Consider the following 21446-nt stretch of genomic DNA (forward strand, 5'->3'; position numbering starts at 1 on the left):
CTAGGCTGCAGACAGTACTTTACTAGTGACGCACGCAGGTGCAGGAACAGCACATGGACGCAATGCAGTGACCTGAGGCACTGGCACTGACGTGCAGACATAGTGACCAGTGCATGTGGAGCCCACCCGGGAATGGTGGCCCTGTGCATGTGCAAAGATGGCACATACCTAAGGCTGTCCTAAGTACAATATCATTTACGCATGCTGCAAGTAATACTGTTTGTTTGTGTGGACTCTGTGCATCCCTGCCATTGTGTTGTATTCACTCTGCCATTGATCGATCACAGTGCCAGATGTTTCTCTTTTTACTTGTTGCTGCATTTGCCTTTGTAGAGCATAGAGCACGTTGATCAGTGCTGGGACTGTTGCATTACTTATCCCTGCCTATCATATTAGGCGAACGGCTCAACCAGCACCAGTTCCTGCTGACCGTACATTTACCTTACTCCTCTCTGGCACTGCAGCTGTCCTTGGCAGGTTTTGGTGCTTCATATAACATAAAACTTATACTGGGTCTAAAGCTCCTTAGCTACCCCACCGGTAATGACTTTGCAGAGTCAGGAAGTCTGTGAGTGCCTGTCGTATATACAGTATTAGTAGTGAGTCTCCATGCCTTGTGTTTGCAGGGTGGTGTGTGTTGGAGGAGATGGAATGTTCAGCGAGTTGCTCCATGGTCTAGTGAACCGCACCCAAAGTGACAGCGGGATTTGCGAGGACAAGGAAGACGCCAAACTGACACCATGCAGTCTGCGTATTGGAATTATACCTGCAGGTAAGCAGAGTCACCTGGAGAGGAGCACATGTGCCTGTCAGTCTTTATCAAGATTGAGGTCCCTACAGACATTAAATAACAGGTGTTTGATCCATCTGCTTTCTGCTAGCAATGCTGGTCTGCTCAGACAGAACGCACTCAGGTGACATATGACATGATGAGATAGACGTGTGTATGTACAGTGCCAAACACACAAATAACTAGGCTGTATTCCTCTTTTTCTATCTCTGCCTGAAAGAGTTAAACATCAGGTATGCAAGTGACAGTTTCTATCCAGGCGGACTAGGTCAGACTATAGCATAACCCTCACTGATAAGTAATTACAGCCATAAAACACTTTCCTGTCAGTAAATGGCTTCCTCCAGCTGGAAAGAGATAAAGAGTCAATAATTCATAGATTTTAGCTCTAATATACTTAAATGAAGGTGTCATTGAGCAGAGACAATGAAACAGTATAAACGTAAAAACTAGATTTAAATATAAAATAAAACTGTGGGATATCAAAAAAAGATCATTTTTAGAAGAAGGAGGATAAATACAATTGTTTTTCTTATCAGTTTATTTTCACTTCGGGTGTCCTTTAAAGGACAACTGAAGCGAGAGGGACATGGAGGCTGCCATATTTATTTCCTTTAAACAATACCAGTTGCCTGGCAGCCCTGCTGATCTATTTGGCTGCAGTAGTGCCTGAATAACACCAGAAACAAGCATGCAGCTACTCTTGTCAGATCTGGCAATAATGTCAGAAACACCTGATCTCCTGCATGCTTGTTCAGGGTCTATGGCTGAAAGTATTAGAGGTAGGGGATCAGCAGGATAACCAGGCAACTGGTATTGCTTATATAACATAATTAATATGGCAGCCTCCATATACCTCTCACTTCAATTGTCCTTTAAGTAATAAAAGGCATAATATTAGCACCACCACATGGTAACAGAAAACAAATAGAGAAAAGAGGAACAACAGAGAAAAACAGCAGAATATGCATGAATGCACATCTCATCATAGTCATCATAATACACAGTACCACCTTGTGGCTGCTTTGACATACTACCGTTGGTTCAGTTTAAGCATGAACAACTTAAAGGAGAACTGTAGTGAGAGGTATATGGAGGCTGCCATATTTATTTCCTTTTAAGCAATACTAGTTGCCTGGCAGCCCTGCTGGTCTATTTGGCTGAAGTAGTGGCTGAATCACACCAGAAACAAGCATGCAGCTAATCTTGTCATATCTGTCAAAATTTTCAGGAAAACCTGATCTGCTGCATGCTTGTTCAGGGGCTATGGCTGAAAGTATTAGAGGCAGAGGATCAGCAGGATAGCCAGGCAACTGGTATTGCTTAAATGGAAATAAATATGGCAGCCTCCATACACCTCTCTCTACAGTTCTCCTTTAACATGCACTTATTTATTTATTTATTTGAAGTATTTATATAGCGGTGACATATTACTCATCGCTGTACAGAGTATATTGTCTTGTCAGTAACTGTCCCTCGGAGGGTCTAACAATCTAGTCCCTACCATAGTCATATACTTAAACATTTTTATTATGTCTCATAAAACAGATAAAACATACTAACACAAACAAGGAGAAGGAAAAATCCCCAACAGTGACAGTGCATAACAGTAGGTGCCCACAGCGATTACAGGGATAACACATGACATTAACCTCCCTGGCGGTAAGCCCGTGCTGAGCACGGGCTATGCCGCCGGGAGGCACCGCTCAGGCCCCGCTGGGCCGATTTGCATAAATTTTTTTTTGCTGCACGCAGCTAGCACTTTGCTAGCTGCGTGCAGTGTCCGATCGCCGCCGCTACCCGCCGATCCGCCGCTATACGCGTCGTCGCCGCAGCTGCCCTCCCTCCCAGACCCCGTGCGCTGCCTGGCCAATCAGTGCCAGGCAGCGCCGTGGGGTGGATCGGAGTCCCCTTTGACGTCACGACGTCGATGACGTCGGTGACGTCATCCCGCCCCGTCGCCATGGCGACGGGGGAAGCCCTCCAAGAGATCCCGTTCTTTGAACGGGATCTCTTGATCTCCGATCGCCGGCAGCGATCGGAGGGGCTGGGGGGATGCCGCCGAGCAGCGGCTATCATGTAGCGAGACCTTGTCTCGCTACATGAAAAAAAAAAAAAATTAAAAAAAAAAACGTATTTGCTGCCCCCTGGCGGATTTTTACAAACCGCCAGGAGGGTTAATTACATAAATGATAACACATGACAATACGGCAGGTGTAAGAATCAGATTATACCAGAGAAACCCCATAACAGCTTTCTGGTCAGCACACTGTTAAACTGTAACATCGTCCACTTGAGCCATAGGGAAACATGGACACATCAGTTCTCCTCTCAGCTGTAACTGACAGCAACTGATATATAACTGACAGCAACTGATATATTTCAGTTCTGACAAAATGTTGTCAGAACTGGAAGGGATCATTGTCAAAAGAAAATGGTGAGCTTCTGAAAGGAACTGTTACCTCATGTGTTTATTTTAAATAATTTTAGCCAGTACAGGTTCCCTTTAACGACCATTCCTCTATCAATCCCAACAAACATGCCATATAAGTGCAGGAAATTGGAAGTTTTAACTGATTCTTCAGAAAAAATATGGCCTTACCTCAAAAAACTTGAATATACAGTCAATACTACCTGTAGAATTACTTGGGCTGACACCACACTTCCAACCAGGGCTGTGGAGTTGGAGTCGTGAGTCGGAGCAATTTTGGGTGCCTCGAGTTGGAGTTGGAAGCTTCATAACCTGAGGAGTCGGGGGTCGGAGTAGGATGATTTTTGTACCAAATCTACAGCCTTGGTAAGTATTAGATTAAGGAGTCGGAGCCATTTTGGGTATCTGGAGTCGGAGTTGGATGATTTTTGTACCGACTCCACATCTGATACATCACTAGAGAATTTAGAAAGTCTTATAATAAATTTGATGACACCCCCTTATTTGTGTAAGTTTATCACAAAACCAGAGGCATTACTAGAGGGGAGCAACGCCAAACCCAGAGCTGTGGGGGGCCCAACTACGAACCTTCCCTTCCTCTAATACAGGGGACTGTACTTCAGATCAGGTGTTTTTGTGGCTACACTTGGTGTATGGGTGTGAAAATCATGATTGTTTTATGACCCTTGTGAGACGGGCCCCAAGGCCATAAAGGGCACCAATGAGAGGCAGGGAAGGGGTGTGAACACTGTGGGGGAGCATGAATTGTAGTTATGCCACTGCACGGAACTAATGACAGTAATGTTCTTCACAATCTACCCATTCATCTAAAGGTGGCCATACACTGATAGAATTGCAGCAGATTTGACCATCAGATAGATTTCTGTCAGATGCCTGTCAGGTTGAATCTGACAGGAATCTATCTGGGAACAAACTAGGAACAGATTTCCAATAGATTTCAGAATGAAAGTTATTGGAAATTTATTGAAAATCGATCTAAATGCATTATTGCAGCATTAGATCCAATGCAATTCTATGGGCCATTGGTCTGCTGCCAGCAGCAGATCAACCTATTTTCCATCCTGTCAGATAGGTCAAATCGATCGAAATCAGGTGCAAATTGATCGCTCGTGCATCGATTTGCGGCCGATCGATCAATGCCTAAAAACGACCAGTGTATGGGCCCCTTCGGTGATTGCCGGGCCCCAGCTTTGCATGTACTTTAATCCACTTTTGTTTGTCAGTTCACATGCAGCCACAACCAGCCAAGCACACGTGAGGGACAAGCTATCTATCTGATAGAAAAAAAACCTTGATCAGTTGCTGTTGTTCTCCCTTTGTTAAGCCACCCTGGTCATCCTTGTGAGTAGTGGTGGCGTTCAAATTTGACACCTGAATACTCCCGAACTGCATTCTCAGCACTATTTCAGTACTCAACAGGCGGACAGGGTCATGGGGAGGTCACTACTCATGCTTCACAACGTGTGTTTCACGTGACTCAGGTGCCTCCCCCTTCTAAAGCAGGAAGGAGAAAGTATCGGTGTCATGTGACGCGAAGCACATGTAGTGAACTTCCCATGACCCCATCTGCTTGTTTAGTACTGAAATGGTGCAGAAGTGTGGTGTTTGGGTGTTTGAAATTTGTTATGCCGAATTTGAACACCAACAACCTCACCCCTTTTCCTAGTGTAGCGCCCCCTGTTTTTATCACAGCAGAATATTGTGGCTTCCAAGGGGGATCAGACCATGCCTCAGCGTCACCGTCTAATGCCTATAGCTAATTATAAATGCAGTAGGTGCTGCAATGAAAAGAGTGTAGATTTGTTTGTTGCCCTATCTGTTACTTTACATTTTGCTACTTAATTTTCTTGTTGCTTAATAATATTAGATTTCATTAGTGGTCGACTGGCTTTACCCATACATATTACAGTTTACAACTCTCTCTCTTTTTTTTCTCCTCTTTTAGGCTCTACAGACTGTGTGTGTTTTGCTACAATGGGGATCAATGACCCAGTCACATCTGCCTTACACATTATTATAGGCAAGTCACTCATCGTATTCTTGAGCTTAGACTTATGCAGCATGCCAGAGCGAAGAGCATGTGTGCAGTAATCTCTAGTAAAGAGTTTTAAATCCCATGTTCAGGTAGTTTTTATGTGTGTTCAATAGAACATTGATTTACCGTATATCTAAAAAGTATTGTTAAAGTCGGATTACACTTAAATTTCATCTATGGTCTAAAGCAGGGGTCAGGAACCTTTTTGGCTGAGAGAGCCATAAACGCCACATATTTTAAAATGTATTTCCCTGAGAGCTATACAATATGTTTCAAACTAGGACAGTGGGCATGCGCAGCAGAGGGCTTACGTCCCTGTTGCCATGGTGATGTGTATACAGTTGATCCGCCGGGTAGCGGAAGTGTCAAACACGTCTTCAGCTTCTCTTGGGTTTCAGCAACATCAGCAATTTCACCAAGAGCCAGACAGGAGGAATACGGACTAACAGCTTGTACAATTAGCTAGCTGACTTGGGGGTTGATTCACTTTGGCCCAATAGGCGGCCTGTCAAGTGACAGGCAGCCTAATGGGCCAATCATAGTGTGGGGGATCTTGTCCTACAAAGTCACTGGACCTGACAGGATTCATAGTGGGACAATTGGAGCTGCCGTTAGTTTTGGGGGAGCACTAGTAAGTTAGTAGTGCACGCTACAGCAGTAGCGGGCCTACTTTGAAAATTTTACTTGCACTGCTTGAGCAGTGTAGCTTAGTGAATCAATCCCTGCTAATTTGTATGTGAGCCAGATGTAGCCATCAAAAGAGCCACATCTGGCTCCTGAGCCATAGGTTCCCTACCCCTGGTCTAAAGCATTCAACACAGCATAAAATGAACAGCTAAAACAATCTGACTGGTTTTCAAGTGTTAACACTCAAGCTTTTAACTTATCTGTTCATTGATAAGCTTGCGGTTGTAGGCCAGAATGCGCTGAAAGTGGATACAGTATGTAAACCAGGCAGAAAAGTTTCTGCTGTTGCCAGAGGGGAAGCAGAGAAGTTAATCTACTTTATTTGCCCACTAAATCCTTACTTTAGAGTCTATCAGATAATTTGTCCTGCAGCTGGAAATATCAGTTAGTGAGGTGCAAATATGCATTCAAAATACATCAGAGCAGTCTTATAGTGTTTCATATTCATTTGATATCTTGTTTAATGTTTTAGAGGAAAAACATTATTTTGGGTATAATCCCACTCTGAGAAAAAAGTAGGTGGGATGTATGTAGGAGTTGGTGGAGTGTAATGGTGAATACAGGAATTCAGTACATACAGTATATTAATGTTGTTAAATGCATTGAAAAAACCTACCTGAAGTGGGACTGAAGGTTTGAGAAATAAACAAAAAGTAAGATATGTATTCTTTTTTTTGTTGTACTTTGTTTTCCAATGTTTTATTGTGTCAAAGAAGTTGTATTTTTAATGTTATTGTGTGAAATTGCATTTGTTTGCAGGAGACACACAGCCCATGGATGTCTGCGCCTCCTACCATGATGGACAGCTGATGAGATACTCTGTCTCTCTGATTGGCTATGGCTTCTTTGGAGACGTTCTACGAACCAGTGAAAGCATGCGATGGGTGGGGCCAATGCGATATGATCTAGCAGGTGAGACCCGGAATTCATGTTTTGTAATAAATGAAGATACTTAGCGTAGATACAGACAGTGATAAATATTTTAATTTGAAACTGAGCTGTAGAATTGTAGTTCAAAAATGATGGCATATTTCAACACATAATTTTGTGAGATTCCCAGAATGCAAAATGGCTACACGAGGGTAAGTTTGCATTCGGACATAGTTGTCAAACTGGCTCACAGTGCTATCAAATCAGGCCTGAAAGAGGCTTCCCCACTTTGCATTATTTTTGGTCTACAAGCACCTGAGCACTAAGCCTGTGTGGCTGAAACTATGAAGCCACATGGTGAAGGGAAAGAGGCCTCTAGACACCAGGGAACTGTATAGAAGAGGAGGGGGGGCCATTAGACACATGGAACCGTATAAGGGAAGGCGGGCCACTAGACACCAGGGAACTGTATAGAAGAGGAGGGGGGGCCATTAGACACATGGAACCGTATAAGGGAAGGCGGGCCACTAGACACCAGGGAACTGTATAGGGGGGGAAGGGGGCCATTAGACACCATGGAACCGTATAAGGGAAGGAGGGCCACTAGACACCTGGGAACTGTATAGGGGAGGGAGGAGAGCCACTAGACACCAAGAAACTTTATAGGGAAGGCGGGCCACTAGACACCAGGGAACTGTATAGGGGGGGGAAGGGGGCCATTAGACACCATGGAACCGATAAGGGAAGGAGGGCCACTAGACACCTGGGAACTGTATAGGGGAGGGAGGAGAGCCACTAGACACCAAGAAACTTTATAGGGGAGGGGTCCACTAGACACCAGGGAAATGAGTCTGGAAAGTGGCTGTATGTAGTGTTAAGTTCTGGTCAGGGAGTTGGTAATCCTAGTCATTTGTGTGACTATAAATCATGGGACCACCCAGCAATAACTTTATTGGGCCCCCTTATATGCACCCATCTCCCCCTGGCCGTTAGGTGGCTTATCTGCCAGGGGTCATGTAATAATTGTGACCACCATGACCCCCCTGTCCATAACAGGTGTAAGTGTGACCACACATATGCTTTGAAAGAAGTATAAGAACTTGGGGACCGCCTACAGTTGCAAGGTCTGCAGAGGACCCTAACGTTATGAATCTGTCCACCGTTTTCAGAGCTCTGACTGCTACCCATAATTCATTACAGACAGTAAAGACATGCAGTTATTCAGTGTGTTGTGCTGTGGAAGTTTCCTATATAGATGTACTGACTCTCATGTTGCTCTTTCTTAGGTATAAGGATGGTGCTTAGCAACCGCTCATACCACGGGACGGTGCATTTCCTGGAGGCTAATGAAAGTAATTCCAGCCCAAGAGACAACACGCGCTGCAGGACAGGGTAATATATCCGTCTCTTCGTCTATAAATACTTGAATGTGTGTAATAGCCACCTACCCAAAGTATAATGCTTGTATTCAACCAGTTCTCTTGGCCAGGCCCTGTGATATATGGCCACCAATGCTCTGATTTTCTCCAGCAGGACTACATGGTTTGCTTTACTATCAGCCATTCATATTTGAAAGGACACCTGTAGTGAGAAGGATATGAAGACTGACATATATACTGTATTTTTTTGGACTGTAAGACTCACTTTTTCTTCTCCAAAAGTGTGTGTGTGTGTGTGTGTGTGGGGGGGGGGGGGGTCACTGCTTCTTATAGTCCAAATGCAGGGAGTTCCTGACTTGTGAACGCCTGCCAATACGAGCCTCCAACCTGCCGCAATGTTGGGTACTCCCTGTACTGTGCCCATGCAGAGGAGGGCGCGGGGGGACAAACGGAGGACACAGGGGGACACAAAGGTGCATAGAGGAGGACACAAGGGGGGCAGAGGACAGAAGAGGACTGGGACCTTTTGGCCTGGAGGGAAAACACAAACTAAAGGCCCAGTTGCATGGCAGCCCCAGCCCAAATGACGTCACGCGCGCCACACATGCTATATACCAGTAGTCATGTGGTCGTCAATGCAGAAAAACATCAAGGATACTAGAGGGACAGCATGACAGGTAAAGTATAAATGCACAGGCACCGTGGGGCACATAATACATTTTGAGGGACAACAGCTGGGGTTTCCATCGCGTTCATAGTTTGTTATTATCACACTTCACGACCACATCGGCCCGAGATTTCCCTTGTTCTCAGATTGAACTACTTTCCACCCAAATAAGTCAAATTGTTGATTAAGCATGCTTGTGGCGGCACAGATTTTCATCCAATTGGATAATAATGATTGAAGCGGTTGGTGGATCGGCCAGCCCTAAATCATTAAATGAGAGGCAGCCTGGGGGGAAATCTCCCCCCTTCCCCCCTGGCCAGTCCTCCCCTGGCAGAGGAGGAGGGAGACACAAGAGGTACAAAGGGGGCATGAGGTACAATGGGGGCATAATCCACAAGATGCCCCTTCACCATGGATGCACCCGGCTTAGTATATATATACTGTATATATTTTTCCCCTTATTTTTGTCCTCTAAACCTAGGTGCGTCTTATGGTCAGGAACGTCTTATAGTCCAAAAAATACGGCATTTCCTTCTAAACAGTAAAAATTGCCTTGCTGTCCTGCTGAGCCTCTGTCTACAGTACTTTTTCCATAGACCCTGAACAAGCATGAGGTCTGACTGGATTATCCGCATGCTTGTTTCAGGTGTGTGATTCAGACACCACTGACACATTAAAGATCAGCAGGATGCCAGGCAACTGGTATTATTTAACCACTTCGCCATATCTGCTGCTGCAGCCGTGTGGTGCGCGTGATCGGGCCTGCGCGCGCTCCCGCTGCCCCCCGATCAGTGAATGGGAATATAATTCCCATTCACCGATCTAAGTCCCCGGCAGAAATACCGACGCTTTCTCATCAGAGAGCGCGGTATTTCTGCCCGTACAGAGTCTCCCCAGCCTCTTTATACTTCCTGGATGTGCGATCGTTCGCATCCAGGAATTTTTTGAATGTGGCCATCTTGTGACCAAATAGTAAACTGCACCCACATACCTTTATTAAATAAAAAAATACATTATATTACATCTAGAATTAGCTATTTACCTCACAAACTAAAATTACCCAAATACATTTTTGTATTAAAAAAAAATAAAAAAAAATTACAATAAAAAAAACTACATAAATAGTTACCTAAGGGTCCGAACTTTTTAAATATACATGTCAAGAGAGTATCTTATTAAATTTTTTAAAATTATAAGCTTGTAAATAGTGATGGACGCAAATTGAAAAAATGCACCTTTATTTCTAAATAAAATATCAGTGCCATAAATTGTGATAGGGACGTAATTTAAACGGTGTAATAAGTGGGACAAATGGGCACATAAAATACATGGGTTTTAATTACCGTAGCATGTATTAATTTTAAACTATAATGGCCAAAAACTGAGGAATAATGAATTTTTTCCATTTCTATCTTAATTTTCCTGTTACGATGGATTTAAAAAAAATAATAATTCTTAGCAAAATGTACTACCCAAAGAAAGCCTAATCAGTGGCGGAAAAAACGAGATATACCGTAGATCAATTAATTTTGATAAGTAGCGATAAAGTTATTGGCGAATGAATGGGAGGTGAACATTGCTCGGATGCATAACATTTTCGAAGCTGTAGGCTGAAGTGGTTAAAAGGAAATAACTTAGTACATTTTTAGAAAGTTAAATCTGCAGCCTGGATATGTGTTGAGTGTGGGTACTTCATTTTCGGAATAATGATCAAATCTGTCAGATATCGATACTGCAATATGGCCGCCCGATCAAAAACAGTTGAAATAATCAATTGGGCATGCTTGAAAATCTTGGTCCCAAGGGCTCGACGTTAATGGTGTTCTATTTGCTGATGACTGACGGACCCCTGGACGGTCTGCCCCCACGTGTATGTGTACCGCCTAAGGAAAGCTAATAACACATAATATTATCACTCATTGTAACTGTGCATGTATATTGCCTATTGAGTACATTTTTTATACAGATTTGCATTAACCTTTTCCTACTCTCTTCACAGGTGTCTTGTCTGCTCCGAGTCATCTGATAGGCTAAGAGAGATGGTCTCTGCCAAAACTGAAAGTGAGACATAACTTTATTATATTACTTATTTATATTTGGCCATGTTAAAGTGTTAGTGCACCTATCCTTATAATGAAAGGGTACCTGAAGTCATTATACCTTAACATGTAGTACACTTTCATCTGTTCATTTTTTATTTGTTGCAAGGGTTAATAAACCAGTGCTTTTTGAGCACTTTGATTGCAGACAGCTTTCCTGAAAACTAATTAGAGGCCACAAAACATTTGTGTGGCTATGCAAATTCATAGCAGGATAGTAACTAAACGTTCAATAGGTGGATGAACAGCAGGAATGCAAGTGTGATGTTACACATGGCTCAGACTTCAAAATGAGCTTTTCATAAAAATATGAGCAAAGCCATATTTAGGATTAGTAGTACAGACTATCTCATACATGTAATTTCACTTTAGGTTTGCTTTAATTACTCCCAGGGATGGAGATGCCCTGTTTGGGTGGGTCAAGGAGTTCAAAAGGGTAGGGGCAGCATGACAGAAGGCTCTGGCTCCAAAGGTTTTGAAGTGAACTCTGGGAGTGTTCAAGTTATTAGATCCTTTTGATATCTGATACCTTCAGATATCTGGGACCCAAATTGTGTAAAGATTTGCATGTTAATAGGCCAGTTTTGAAAAGGATTATCTAATTTAAGGGTAGCCAGTGGAGTGAGTGAATATGTAATGCACACTTAAATGTAAATACACTAAGGGGTATAATTAGCATAAGGGCCCATACATACACACTGCACATCACAACAGACAATATCATCCCAGTTAGATGCAATGATATTGCTATATGATTTTCACATAGAGTGCGGCGGGTTCCAATGCAGTACAAGGTAATGTGTGCATTCACAGTGACAGTGAAGCATACTTAAATTGTACTGTATGCTTCACTGTACGGCCTCTTTACACATTTACAGCAAGGTACAATGTGAAAGGGCCCTAAACGTCCACAAAATTCACATTACGCAATTTGGATCATAGTGCTTTGCAGTGAGTGGAATGAGCGTCTGCATATTTGTTTTACAGACATTATTCAATGAACATTACCAGAATCACTGAATAATATTAATGAGCTCATATTTAACATTGTTCTGCTGTTGACTTCTCTAGGACACCGTAGCAGAGTTCACAGCACAGCTGGCTGGGACCAATCCCCCCGGGACTTTCTTCCTAGTCATTGGTTAATCTTCATCACGTGATGCAGAGAACCTGAACATAGGAATTGTAATGTGATTGGCTTTTTCTCTGCCTATTGCATTATGCAAGCCAATCTCTGGATCTTCCAGGAAAGATCGAGGATTGCCTGGAAAAGAGCAGCGGAGGGTGTCGGAGAAATAAATAATCGTGTTTACAACTTATATATGATCATTTTTATATCTTATATCGTGAGCAACTGCTGACTATTTAGGATTCAAGAAGAGTAAAGGTGGTCATACATGAGGCGATGATGGGCAGATTCGACCAAGAGACAAATCTCTCTCTGATCAAATCTGATCGGAGAGAAATTTGTCAGCCGCCCATACACCGCAGGTGATTTCCGTTCGATTTCATGCTGGAATCGGGCCTGTGACGCCGAATTCGCCGCCTCACTGCCCCGACAATGTCCCCCTAATGTTAAGTGTCTACCGGTGCCTAATACAAGTGATACATCTTTGCGGCCTCCACTTGTCCTCCGCTGCCTCCGGGATTCTTCCATTCTCCATACACGTGCGCCACATGGTTGCCTAGTAATGTGGTTGCGTGTATGACGACTGACATCACACGTGCGCCCTTACTAGGTAACCATGTGGGCGTATGTGTTCACAGAACGGAGGAATCCCGGAGGCAGCGGAGGACAAGTGGAGGCAAGAAAGATGTATCACTTGCACTGGGCACCGGGGGGACATTTAACATTAGGGGGATACCGCGGGGGGGTTTTGTCAAGTTTGACGCTAGTCCCGAAATCGCACGCAGTTACCGCCGCACACCTGATCGAGCAAGTCGGACCAACATCTTGCAGCATGCGCGATCGTCTAATGCAGGGGTCAGGAACCTTTTTGTCTGAGAGAGCCATAAACACCACATATTTTAAAATGTAATTCTGTGAGAGCCATACAATATGTTTCAAACTGGGACAGTAGGGCTCACGTCCCTGTTGTCATGGTGATGTGTAAACAGTTGATCCGCCAGGCAGCAGGAGTGTCAGACACGTCTTCAGCTTCTCTTGGGTTTCAGCAACATCGGCAATTTGCTCAATAGCCAGACAGGAGAAATACTGACTAACAGCTTGTACAATTAGCTAGCTGACTTGGAGGTTGATTCATGTTGTAGGCGAGATCCCTGTCACTTGACAGGCAGCCTATTGGGCCAAAGTGTGGGGATCTCATCCTACAAAGTCACTAGACCTGACAGGATCCAGGGTGGGACAATTAGAGCAGCAGCTGTTAGTTTTGGGGTAGCGCAAGTAAGTTAGTAGTGCATGCTACAGCAGTAGAGTGCCTGCTTTGAAAATGTTATTTGCGCTGCCACACTAAGCTGCGCTGCTTGAGCAGTGTAGCTTAGTGAATCAACCTGTACTGATTTGTCTGGGAGCCAGATGTAGCCATCAAAAGAGCCACATCTGGCTCCCGAGCCATAGGTTCCCTACCCCTAGTCTAATGCAACCAACTTCGACCCGAAATTGGTCACATTGTCGGTGGGGCATGCACTTGGCGGCACCGATTTTCATCAGATTCGATTATAATAATCAAATCGGATGGTTGATCGGCCGCCAAGTCGCCTGATGTAAGGCCACCTTTACAGTATCTGATCAAAATAAAGAATCATCATTAAAAATTGTACTGTTAATGGCAGGGCCATTTCTCGGGGAGGGAGAGGCAAGTTGCTGCCCAGAGGGAGGAGCAGCGGGCGTAGAGGAAGGAGAGGAGAATGCAGATAGCACAGCGGATTGATTAACTCGCCATCCAGGTCAGGATGAGGCACACGGGATCTGGCTTCCTCTTTAGGTCCTGGTTTCCATAGTTGCAGGATGTCAGTCATCACATGACTGCTGCAACAGGGCTCTGGCAACCGATATTCAGATAATACACATAGGATTTCAATCCAATACAGTAGATCAAGCCTCCTCCCCCAATGACAGAGCAAGTACAAAACAAAAAGTGATGGTTTATAGGCCCAGTAATAACAATTAAGTATAAAACATAGCTTTTAATAACAATATTTGTTAGTGGTCAAATGTGACACAGCACAGTAAAAAAAAAAGTTCACGTTTATTTCCACATCATGTAGCATAACACACGTTTCACGGGCTTGAGCATGGGCGCTTCTTCAGAGGTATAATTCTGCAAATTCATAGATGGTGATAAGGAGAAGGAAAAACAGCTATAATATCCAAAATAGAAACATATAATGAGTTTGATATGATCTCATTATAGAGCAGTGCAATGCTGCCATAGCCACAATATAGTGCTAATTGACTCACAGAATATGGAGGTGTAATGTACACCCATGTTTGGAATGTTCCCAGCGTTCTTATCATCCAATCAGCAGGATACCCGAACCATAGTATAAAGCAAGCAGCAGTTATAGCTATAAAAGCAGGTGGCATACAATGTCATTTCATAAAACTCATAGAGTTGTGCATATCTATACGCGGGGTGGTGGGGCGCTCTGGCTGCCTATGGGGGGGGGGGGGGGAGGGGGGTTGTAGTAGGGCTCTGGCTGCCCATACTGTGCAGGGGTCATATGGCAACCTTAACTGGGGGGGGGGGGGGGGCGGACGAGTGGAGCTCTGGCTGCCTTTACTGTGCAGGGGTTATATAGCAACCTATACTCGGGGGAGGGGTTGGACTCTGGCTGCCTATACTATGCTGGGGTCTCATATGGCAACCTATACTCGGGGAAGGGGGGAGGGGTTGGACTGTACTGTGCAGGGGTCATATAGCGTAAGCGTAGGAAACAGCGCAGGAGATTTGGATGCAGCCAGCGCCACCATAGGCCGTAATAGGAATTACGGCTATAGCAGCAGTTAGTGAGTACCGGTAACTTGGGTGCCGTCAAAAGACAATAGCTAGAAGCCAAATTACATCATTCCCCTCTATCCATGGCGACCAGGAGGGGGAATAGTAATTAGCACTGCCGGGATTTGTGCAGAAGCATGGTGAGCCGTTTATCGGCATTATCCTGTGCCCAAACTTCCCGGGCGGCTATTTGATATGGAAAGGTGTATGGCGACCTATATTTGGAGGTGGGGAGGTTACAAGTTTTTCGACACTTGCACTGGTAGCAATTTGACCTAGAAACTGCCGAGCACTGATGTTGGCTGAAGACGTCAGAAAACACGTAATATGGATTTTAAACAAACTAGAACCTGCAAACAGAACACTTGGATTTTAGAACAAGGCCTTGTTATATGCCTGGGCTAAAGTGCAGCCCTTTGTGAATTGTCCCCCAGTGATTATGTAGGCTGTATCAAGGGATGTAATAGAATGTGTGTGTGAATAGTCCCAACCTGCTTCAGACTAATCCTGCATTGTAATGTTATTATAGATAAAGCTTCAGAATCATGGAAGACGGTGACCGGCTCCTTTGCAGCACTTAACATCACTGGCATGTCCAGCGCCTGCCCTAAGAGTCAAGATGGCCTCTCGCCAACTGCACATCTGGCGGATGGCACCGCTGACCTCATCATGGTGCGAGAGTGCAACACATTGCAGTTCCTGCGACATCTCAGCAGACACACTAACGGCAAAGACCAGGTGAGGGAGGCTTAAAGAGGAATTTTACTGAAATATAAGGGAAAAACATAAAGCAAGACATTGATCAAGAAATGATTGATACTCGTCATGTAAATCAGACATGTTGTTTGATCCACCGTGAGCCTGTAAGCCAGCATCTTTACCGCTGGCAGGCATCAACAAAAAACAGATAGCAACAACAGCCCTTCTCTATATAAACACACCAACTAACAATGTGATAGGCTTAACCTCCCTGGTGGTTTGATTCCGGGTTTTTTTTTACCTCATTTTTTTTTCATGTAACTAGCCTATCGCTAGCTACATGATTCCCCCCTCCCTGCTCTCTCCCTCCCACCCATCCGATCGCCGCCGGCATGAATACCTATCAGGAAATCCTGTTCTGAATGGGATTTCCTGCAGGGCTTCCCCCGTCGCCATGGCGACGAACGGAATGACGTCATCGATGTCGTGACATCACAGGGAGTCCCGATCCACCCCAAAGCGCAGCCTGGCGGTGATTGGCCAGGCTGCGCAAGGGGTCTGCGGGGGGGGGGGGCCTCTTTCGCGGCAGGTAGCGGCGGATCGGGTAAGATACGCAGCTAGCAAAGTGCTATCTGCGTGTATAAAAAAAAAATTATGCAAATCGGCCCACCAGGGCCTGAGCAATCCACCGCGGCGTTATTGGACGAGCTGAGCTCGTCCATAACGCCCAGGTGGTTAAAGGACACCAGAGCTCTAAGCCGATTGGAGGAAGCTTACGGAGGCGGGGAGGGAAGGGACAGAGGCGGTGAGCCGCGCTATACAGGAGGCGGGGGGAGCGGCGGTGACTGACAGTTAAAGGTAAACTGCAGACTAGCGACAATGTGCGTGTTTTTATAATGGGGGACAGCAGAGCACGGGGGTAGCCTGGGGGCACATTTGTAGGACACAGGTGCTTGTATGCAGAATGTGCCTCTGTGTCCTAATATTGATGTCGCAAACCCACCTCGGGTTCTCTTTAAGGTAGCCATACATCTAGCAAATTTACTTCAAGCGATCAACTTTATTGGGCAATCAACTTCAGTGTGGTTGATCGAAAGTCAGTCGACTAGTGGTTCATGCACTACAACCGATACCGTATACAATTCACCTCCATGAATTGATCTCACCAATGTGCCTCAGTACTCTCAATGCAAAAATCGATTCAGTGTAGATTGAATGTGAACAGTAGCCGATTCCCATGCGAAGGACCGATATCTTCCATCCTGCCCGAGTGACCAAGTTGGTCAATTCAACATGATATCAGGCATAATGGAACACACTTGATTCGATAAAATGGTTGAATCAAATGGTCAATCATACAGACAAATCACTAGATGTATGGACACCTTTAAAAATAAAGCTATAAACTGAACATAACAATATGAACCTCTTTTATATACTACTAATATTCTATTTATCATCCTTATCATACATAGAATATTATCCCATAAGTTAATTTTTACTTTAGGCTCACTTTAATTAAGTTCATGTTCATCACTGTATTCCATATTGTATTTCATGTTTCCACAGTTTGCGTTTCCCAATGTGGAAGTCCATCGTATCCGCGCCTTGCGCTTCATTCCTAAACAGCTGGACGAAGAGGAGATCATCCGCCGCCACAAACGCCGTTTTTTCTGCCCTTGTGGAGAGGAGTCTTCTTCCAGCACGTGGAACTGCGATGGGGAAATCCTGGATTGTGCTGAGCTCAGCATCAGGTGAGCAGAACTGAAATTAATTGCTAGACCTTATTGTTACTAATGTACCTCGGCATATAAAGCCTCATCATCTATAAAAACCATTGGGGCAGCTAAGGAGCTATAACCGCTATCTCTCACGCTGTAGCTCCGCCCCACAATACACTCACACCACCGTAATGCGTACTTACATGGAACAGTGTTGTGCTGGAGGACATCTAATGTTGATCTGAGAAGCCTTGATGGAGCAGAGTGTTCTGTACATGCAGCTAGGCACCCAGTATAACAAGTTAGAACTCTTAAAGGACAACTGAAGTGAGACAAATATGGAGGCTATCATATTTATTTCCTTTTAAACAATACTGCTTCCCTGGCTGCCCTGCTGTTCTATTTAGCTGCAGTATTGTCTGAATTACACCAGAAACAAGCATGCAGCTAATTTTGTCAGATCTGACAATAATGTCAGACACACTTGATCTGCTGCATGCTTATTCGGGGTCTATGGCTAAAGGTATTAGAGGCAGAGGATCAGCAGAACAGCCAGGAAACTGGTATTGCTTAAAAGGAAATAAATATGGCAGCCTCCATATCCCTCTCACGTCAGTTGTCCTTTAACTGAAGAAAATCATGCAGAGTTTTATCATACACCACCATCAGGTAATGCATCTTACTTAGAACAGAGAACCTTCTGAACACAGAATGAATACAGGAAAACACAATACCATAGAGATCTTCACATCATACAGACAGTGACATCTTGTGGTTGCTTTACTATACTGCAGTTTAAAGTAATTCTGTCAACAGGCCTGATGTTGTGCCAGACTAGATCAAGTGCGCCTATATAAATTATGTGGGTCCGGTGATGATCAAAGTGTCGGACAGTTAGATCTAAAGGGGCGAATGCCGTGTCTGGGTATATGCGACAAGGGCACCTCTAGCGGCAGCACTTATACTCCATGGCAGACCATGTCCAACGTCAGGAGCTGGGAACAGAGACGGATCATACACATAGCAATCCTAGGTAGTTGCCTAGGGGCCCGGTGGACTAACCACCACCAAATCTAAGTAAAAGAAGAAAGCCAGGTGATCATCAGCGGCAGGGCCGGATTTACCATAAGGCACAGTAGGTACGTGCCTACAGGCGCCTTGCTGGCGAGAGGCGGCACCCCACGCACCCCAAGAATGTACCCCTTGCCTGTGGCAACTAAAGATGCGCTTTACTTCTGTCCCTGTGCAGGAGTGCTGCTCCGCTCCTGTCTGGTCTGGTCCGCTCCTCTCCCTCTCTCCCTCAGATGCAGAGGCAGAGGCAGCGAAACTTACTTCCTCCCCGTCCCGCTGGCGGCGGCTGTTCTTTGCACTTTACCGGCAGTGTCCTTCTGTTCTGTGTCTTTAAGGGCTCTCGCTTGATGAGGTCATCAGGAGAGGACCCTTTCAATACAGGAGGATGCTGCCGGTAAAATGCAGTTCAAAGCCGCTGAATTGGGGAGGAAGTAAGTGCCGCTGCCCCTGCATCTTACATGATCTGAGGGAGGGAGAGGAGCAGAACACTTCACTACACTTCTGCATAGAACGGGCCCTGCAATCTAGTAGAGTGACAGCACGGCAGTAATCTGAGCTGAGAGGGGGTCATTCTTGGGACACCTGGCTGCAACGGAAGGGGGGGAGAAGGGCAGGGGACATGTGTATTGCAGCATGAGTGAGAGCCACTGCCTGAAAGGCTGGAACCGAAGAGGGAGTGTGATGCTGTCACTCACAGCTGTGGAGCACAGACATGACAAGGCTGTGGTGAAGAAGGTTTTTTTTCCCCCCCTTTTAACTTGCTGCCTGAATGTCTGGTGGGGGAGTGAGGTGTGTGTGTGTATTCTGTGTGTCTTTGTGTGTCTGTGTGTATTCTCTGTGTCTTTGTGTGGGGTGTGTGTGTGTCTGTGTGTGTGTGTATATGTATGTGTACTGTACGTGTGTATGTATGTGTATTGTGAGTGTGTGTAAAGAGTGTGTGTATGTACGATATGGCACGATCAATGGGATCAGCGGGGGATTGGCATGACTGTAGGTGAGTAGATCTGCTAGGGGGATTACTCGCAGGTTGGGGGCCGGGTGCTGCCGTACACATGTCTAATTATCGGCTGAGGTGGTTGTTATTGGCCACCTCAGCCAACTTAAGTCAGGTGTGTATGGGCCTTTAGGGCAGGTTTACAGTGTAGGTGCTGGTCCCCCATGCACTTCTTCCTCAATCTGTGTGTGCCGCCTCCGGCTTTAATAAAGTCTGTGTTGCTTGTATTTGCTGCTGTATGTGTAAGAGAAGGCAATACAGGCTTCAGTAAAGCTGGAGAGGGCACACAGCAGGGATAGAGAAAGAGGCACATGAGGACAAACCAGGCAGCATTTGCCTGTATACTTGCATTCCTTACAGGCAGCTGGGCCAGTCTTTCGTGCACCACCCTGTACTTCATAAAGGCAGGGCAGTGGGTTGAAGTCTAGGCCACAGTCAGGCATTATAAGGGGAAGAGTTAATCTAGGCTGCAGGCAGCCAAGGGTGTAACAATAGCCTCCCAGTACTCCTGTGACTGCAGAAGGGCCTGGGGACTTAAGGGAGCACATCTCTCTCCCACCATCTGAATAGGGGAGCAGGAATTCCAACTTCGGCTTTGGGTCCCCCTGTCTCTTCTTCACTCCTGCCTTTTAGCATGCAGCAGTGTTCCTCCATCAGGGTGCATGTCATGCAACATTGGGAGCCTCTGTAGGAACACTGCTGCATGCTGAATGGCTGCAGTGCAGAGGAGACCAGAGAACCTGGATTTCCAATGGTATTTGTGCTCCGCTGCTCTGCTATTCAGATGGGGGGAAGAGACCACACTCCCATGAAAAGTGTGTGTAATTTGGGGGTGTGGCCTGAACAGAGGGGCGGAGTTTAGGGCGCCATAAGTTCCGTGCCTATAGGCTCCTGACCTGTAAATCCGGCCCTGATCAGCGGTAGGTAAAAACTTATCTTGCTTGGTAAGTCTCTGGAGGATCCAGAGGATTCCCTCTGCCAAGGTAAGTATCTGATTTTTACACCTATGGATCTCACAGGTTTGCTTTTAGTTTCTTCTTTAGTCGTGAAACAGAACTGGATCTGTGCCATGCCTGAAGAAGAAACTTTCAGAATATGTACAATTAGTCCATACATTTATCTCCTGATTCTTGTTTTGTTGGTTTGTCAAATAGAATGCCTACAGATAAACAAGTGAACGGATTGTGCTGGAGGTGGTCTCATCATCTGTTTTCCATTGCAGGGTTCATCATCAGCTCATCCAGCTCTTTGCTCGGGGAATTGAAGACACCCCCTGTAGATGAACCTCACTCACAGCCTCCACCACTGACGGTTCACATTCATCCCTGTGACATGGAGGAGATGGATCTTATGCTGCTGGCACAGCAACCACTGCTCATAGCGATGCCTGCTGGGCGGATATCAGAAGACGCTGACCTTGGAAAACTGCCACGCACTTTCAGCCACACCAGAGATTTGCGCTTGTAGCCGCTCTCTATGATCTTAAAGGATAAGGGCCATATAACAGTGCCAATAGTTATCTCTTATACCCCATAGTGGGGCACCAGTGATAGGTTAATTTTGCTAACTTATAATCAGAAAAAGTCACAGCAAGCCTGGAGCTTGTATGAATTATTTATGATTGAAATGGAACAGTAGTGGATCTAGGAACACAAACACATGACAAAATGTTAAACCGTGATGCAATGGTGATTTTACTGTCAGAGGAAACCTTAGGTGGCCGGTCACCTGGAAAGGCAGATGTTGCGAAGAACTACTCTGTGGCTTTGAGCTAACTGTCCTTATGAGATCACTGTTTCAATAAAATCCTTTTTATATACCTGCCCTTTGATATTATTTATGAATGGCACCCTCTTGTGGCAGCACAGAAATGTACACTCTCCCAGTGAAAGGAAAGCAGATGGGACTAGGGGCAACTAGAATGTTCTCCGATATGTACCTATATTTCTGGTTCCTGTTTAACTGGGTAAAGCCAATAGTGAGACTATCAGTAAACAGCACTTGCGGATCCTCATGCAGCCCC

General features: G+C 45.2%; 1 protein-coding gene across 1 annotated transcript in view; it reads left to right on the forward strand.

The window, feature by feature from the left end:
- Positions 1-21242, forward strand: part of LOC137527689 (ceramide kinase-like) — a 60894-nt gene extending 39652 nt beyond the window's left edge. The window contains exons 6-13 of the mRNA XM_068248457.1: positions 627-772; positions 5188-5262; positions 6724-6876; positions 8121-8226; positions 10880-10941; positions 15468-15676; positions 17207-17391; positions 20646-21242. Of these exons, the coding sequence (XP_068104558.1) occupies positions 627-772; positions 5188-5262; positions 6724-6876; positions 8121-8226; positions 10880-10941; positions 15468-15676; positions 17207-17391; positions 20646-20706 (997 nt within the window). The 3' untranslated portion in view covers positions 20707-21242. The remainder of the gene's footprint in view (positions 1-626; positions 773-5187; positions 5263-6723; positions 6877-8120; positions 8227-10879; positions 10942-15467; positions 15677-17206; positions 17392-20645) is intronic.
- Positions 21243-21446: the final 204 nt, after the last annotated feature.

Source organism: Hyperolius riggenbachi, chromosome 8, assembly GCF_040937935.1.
Source record: "Hyperolius riggenbachi isolate aHypRig1 chromosome 8, aHypRig1.pri, whole genome shotgun sequence".
Classification (NCBI taxonomy): domain Eukaryota; kingdom Metazoa; phylum Chordata; class Amphibia; order Anura; family Hyperoliidae; genus Hyperolius; species Hyperolius riggenbachi.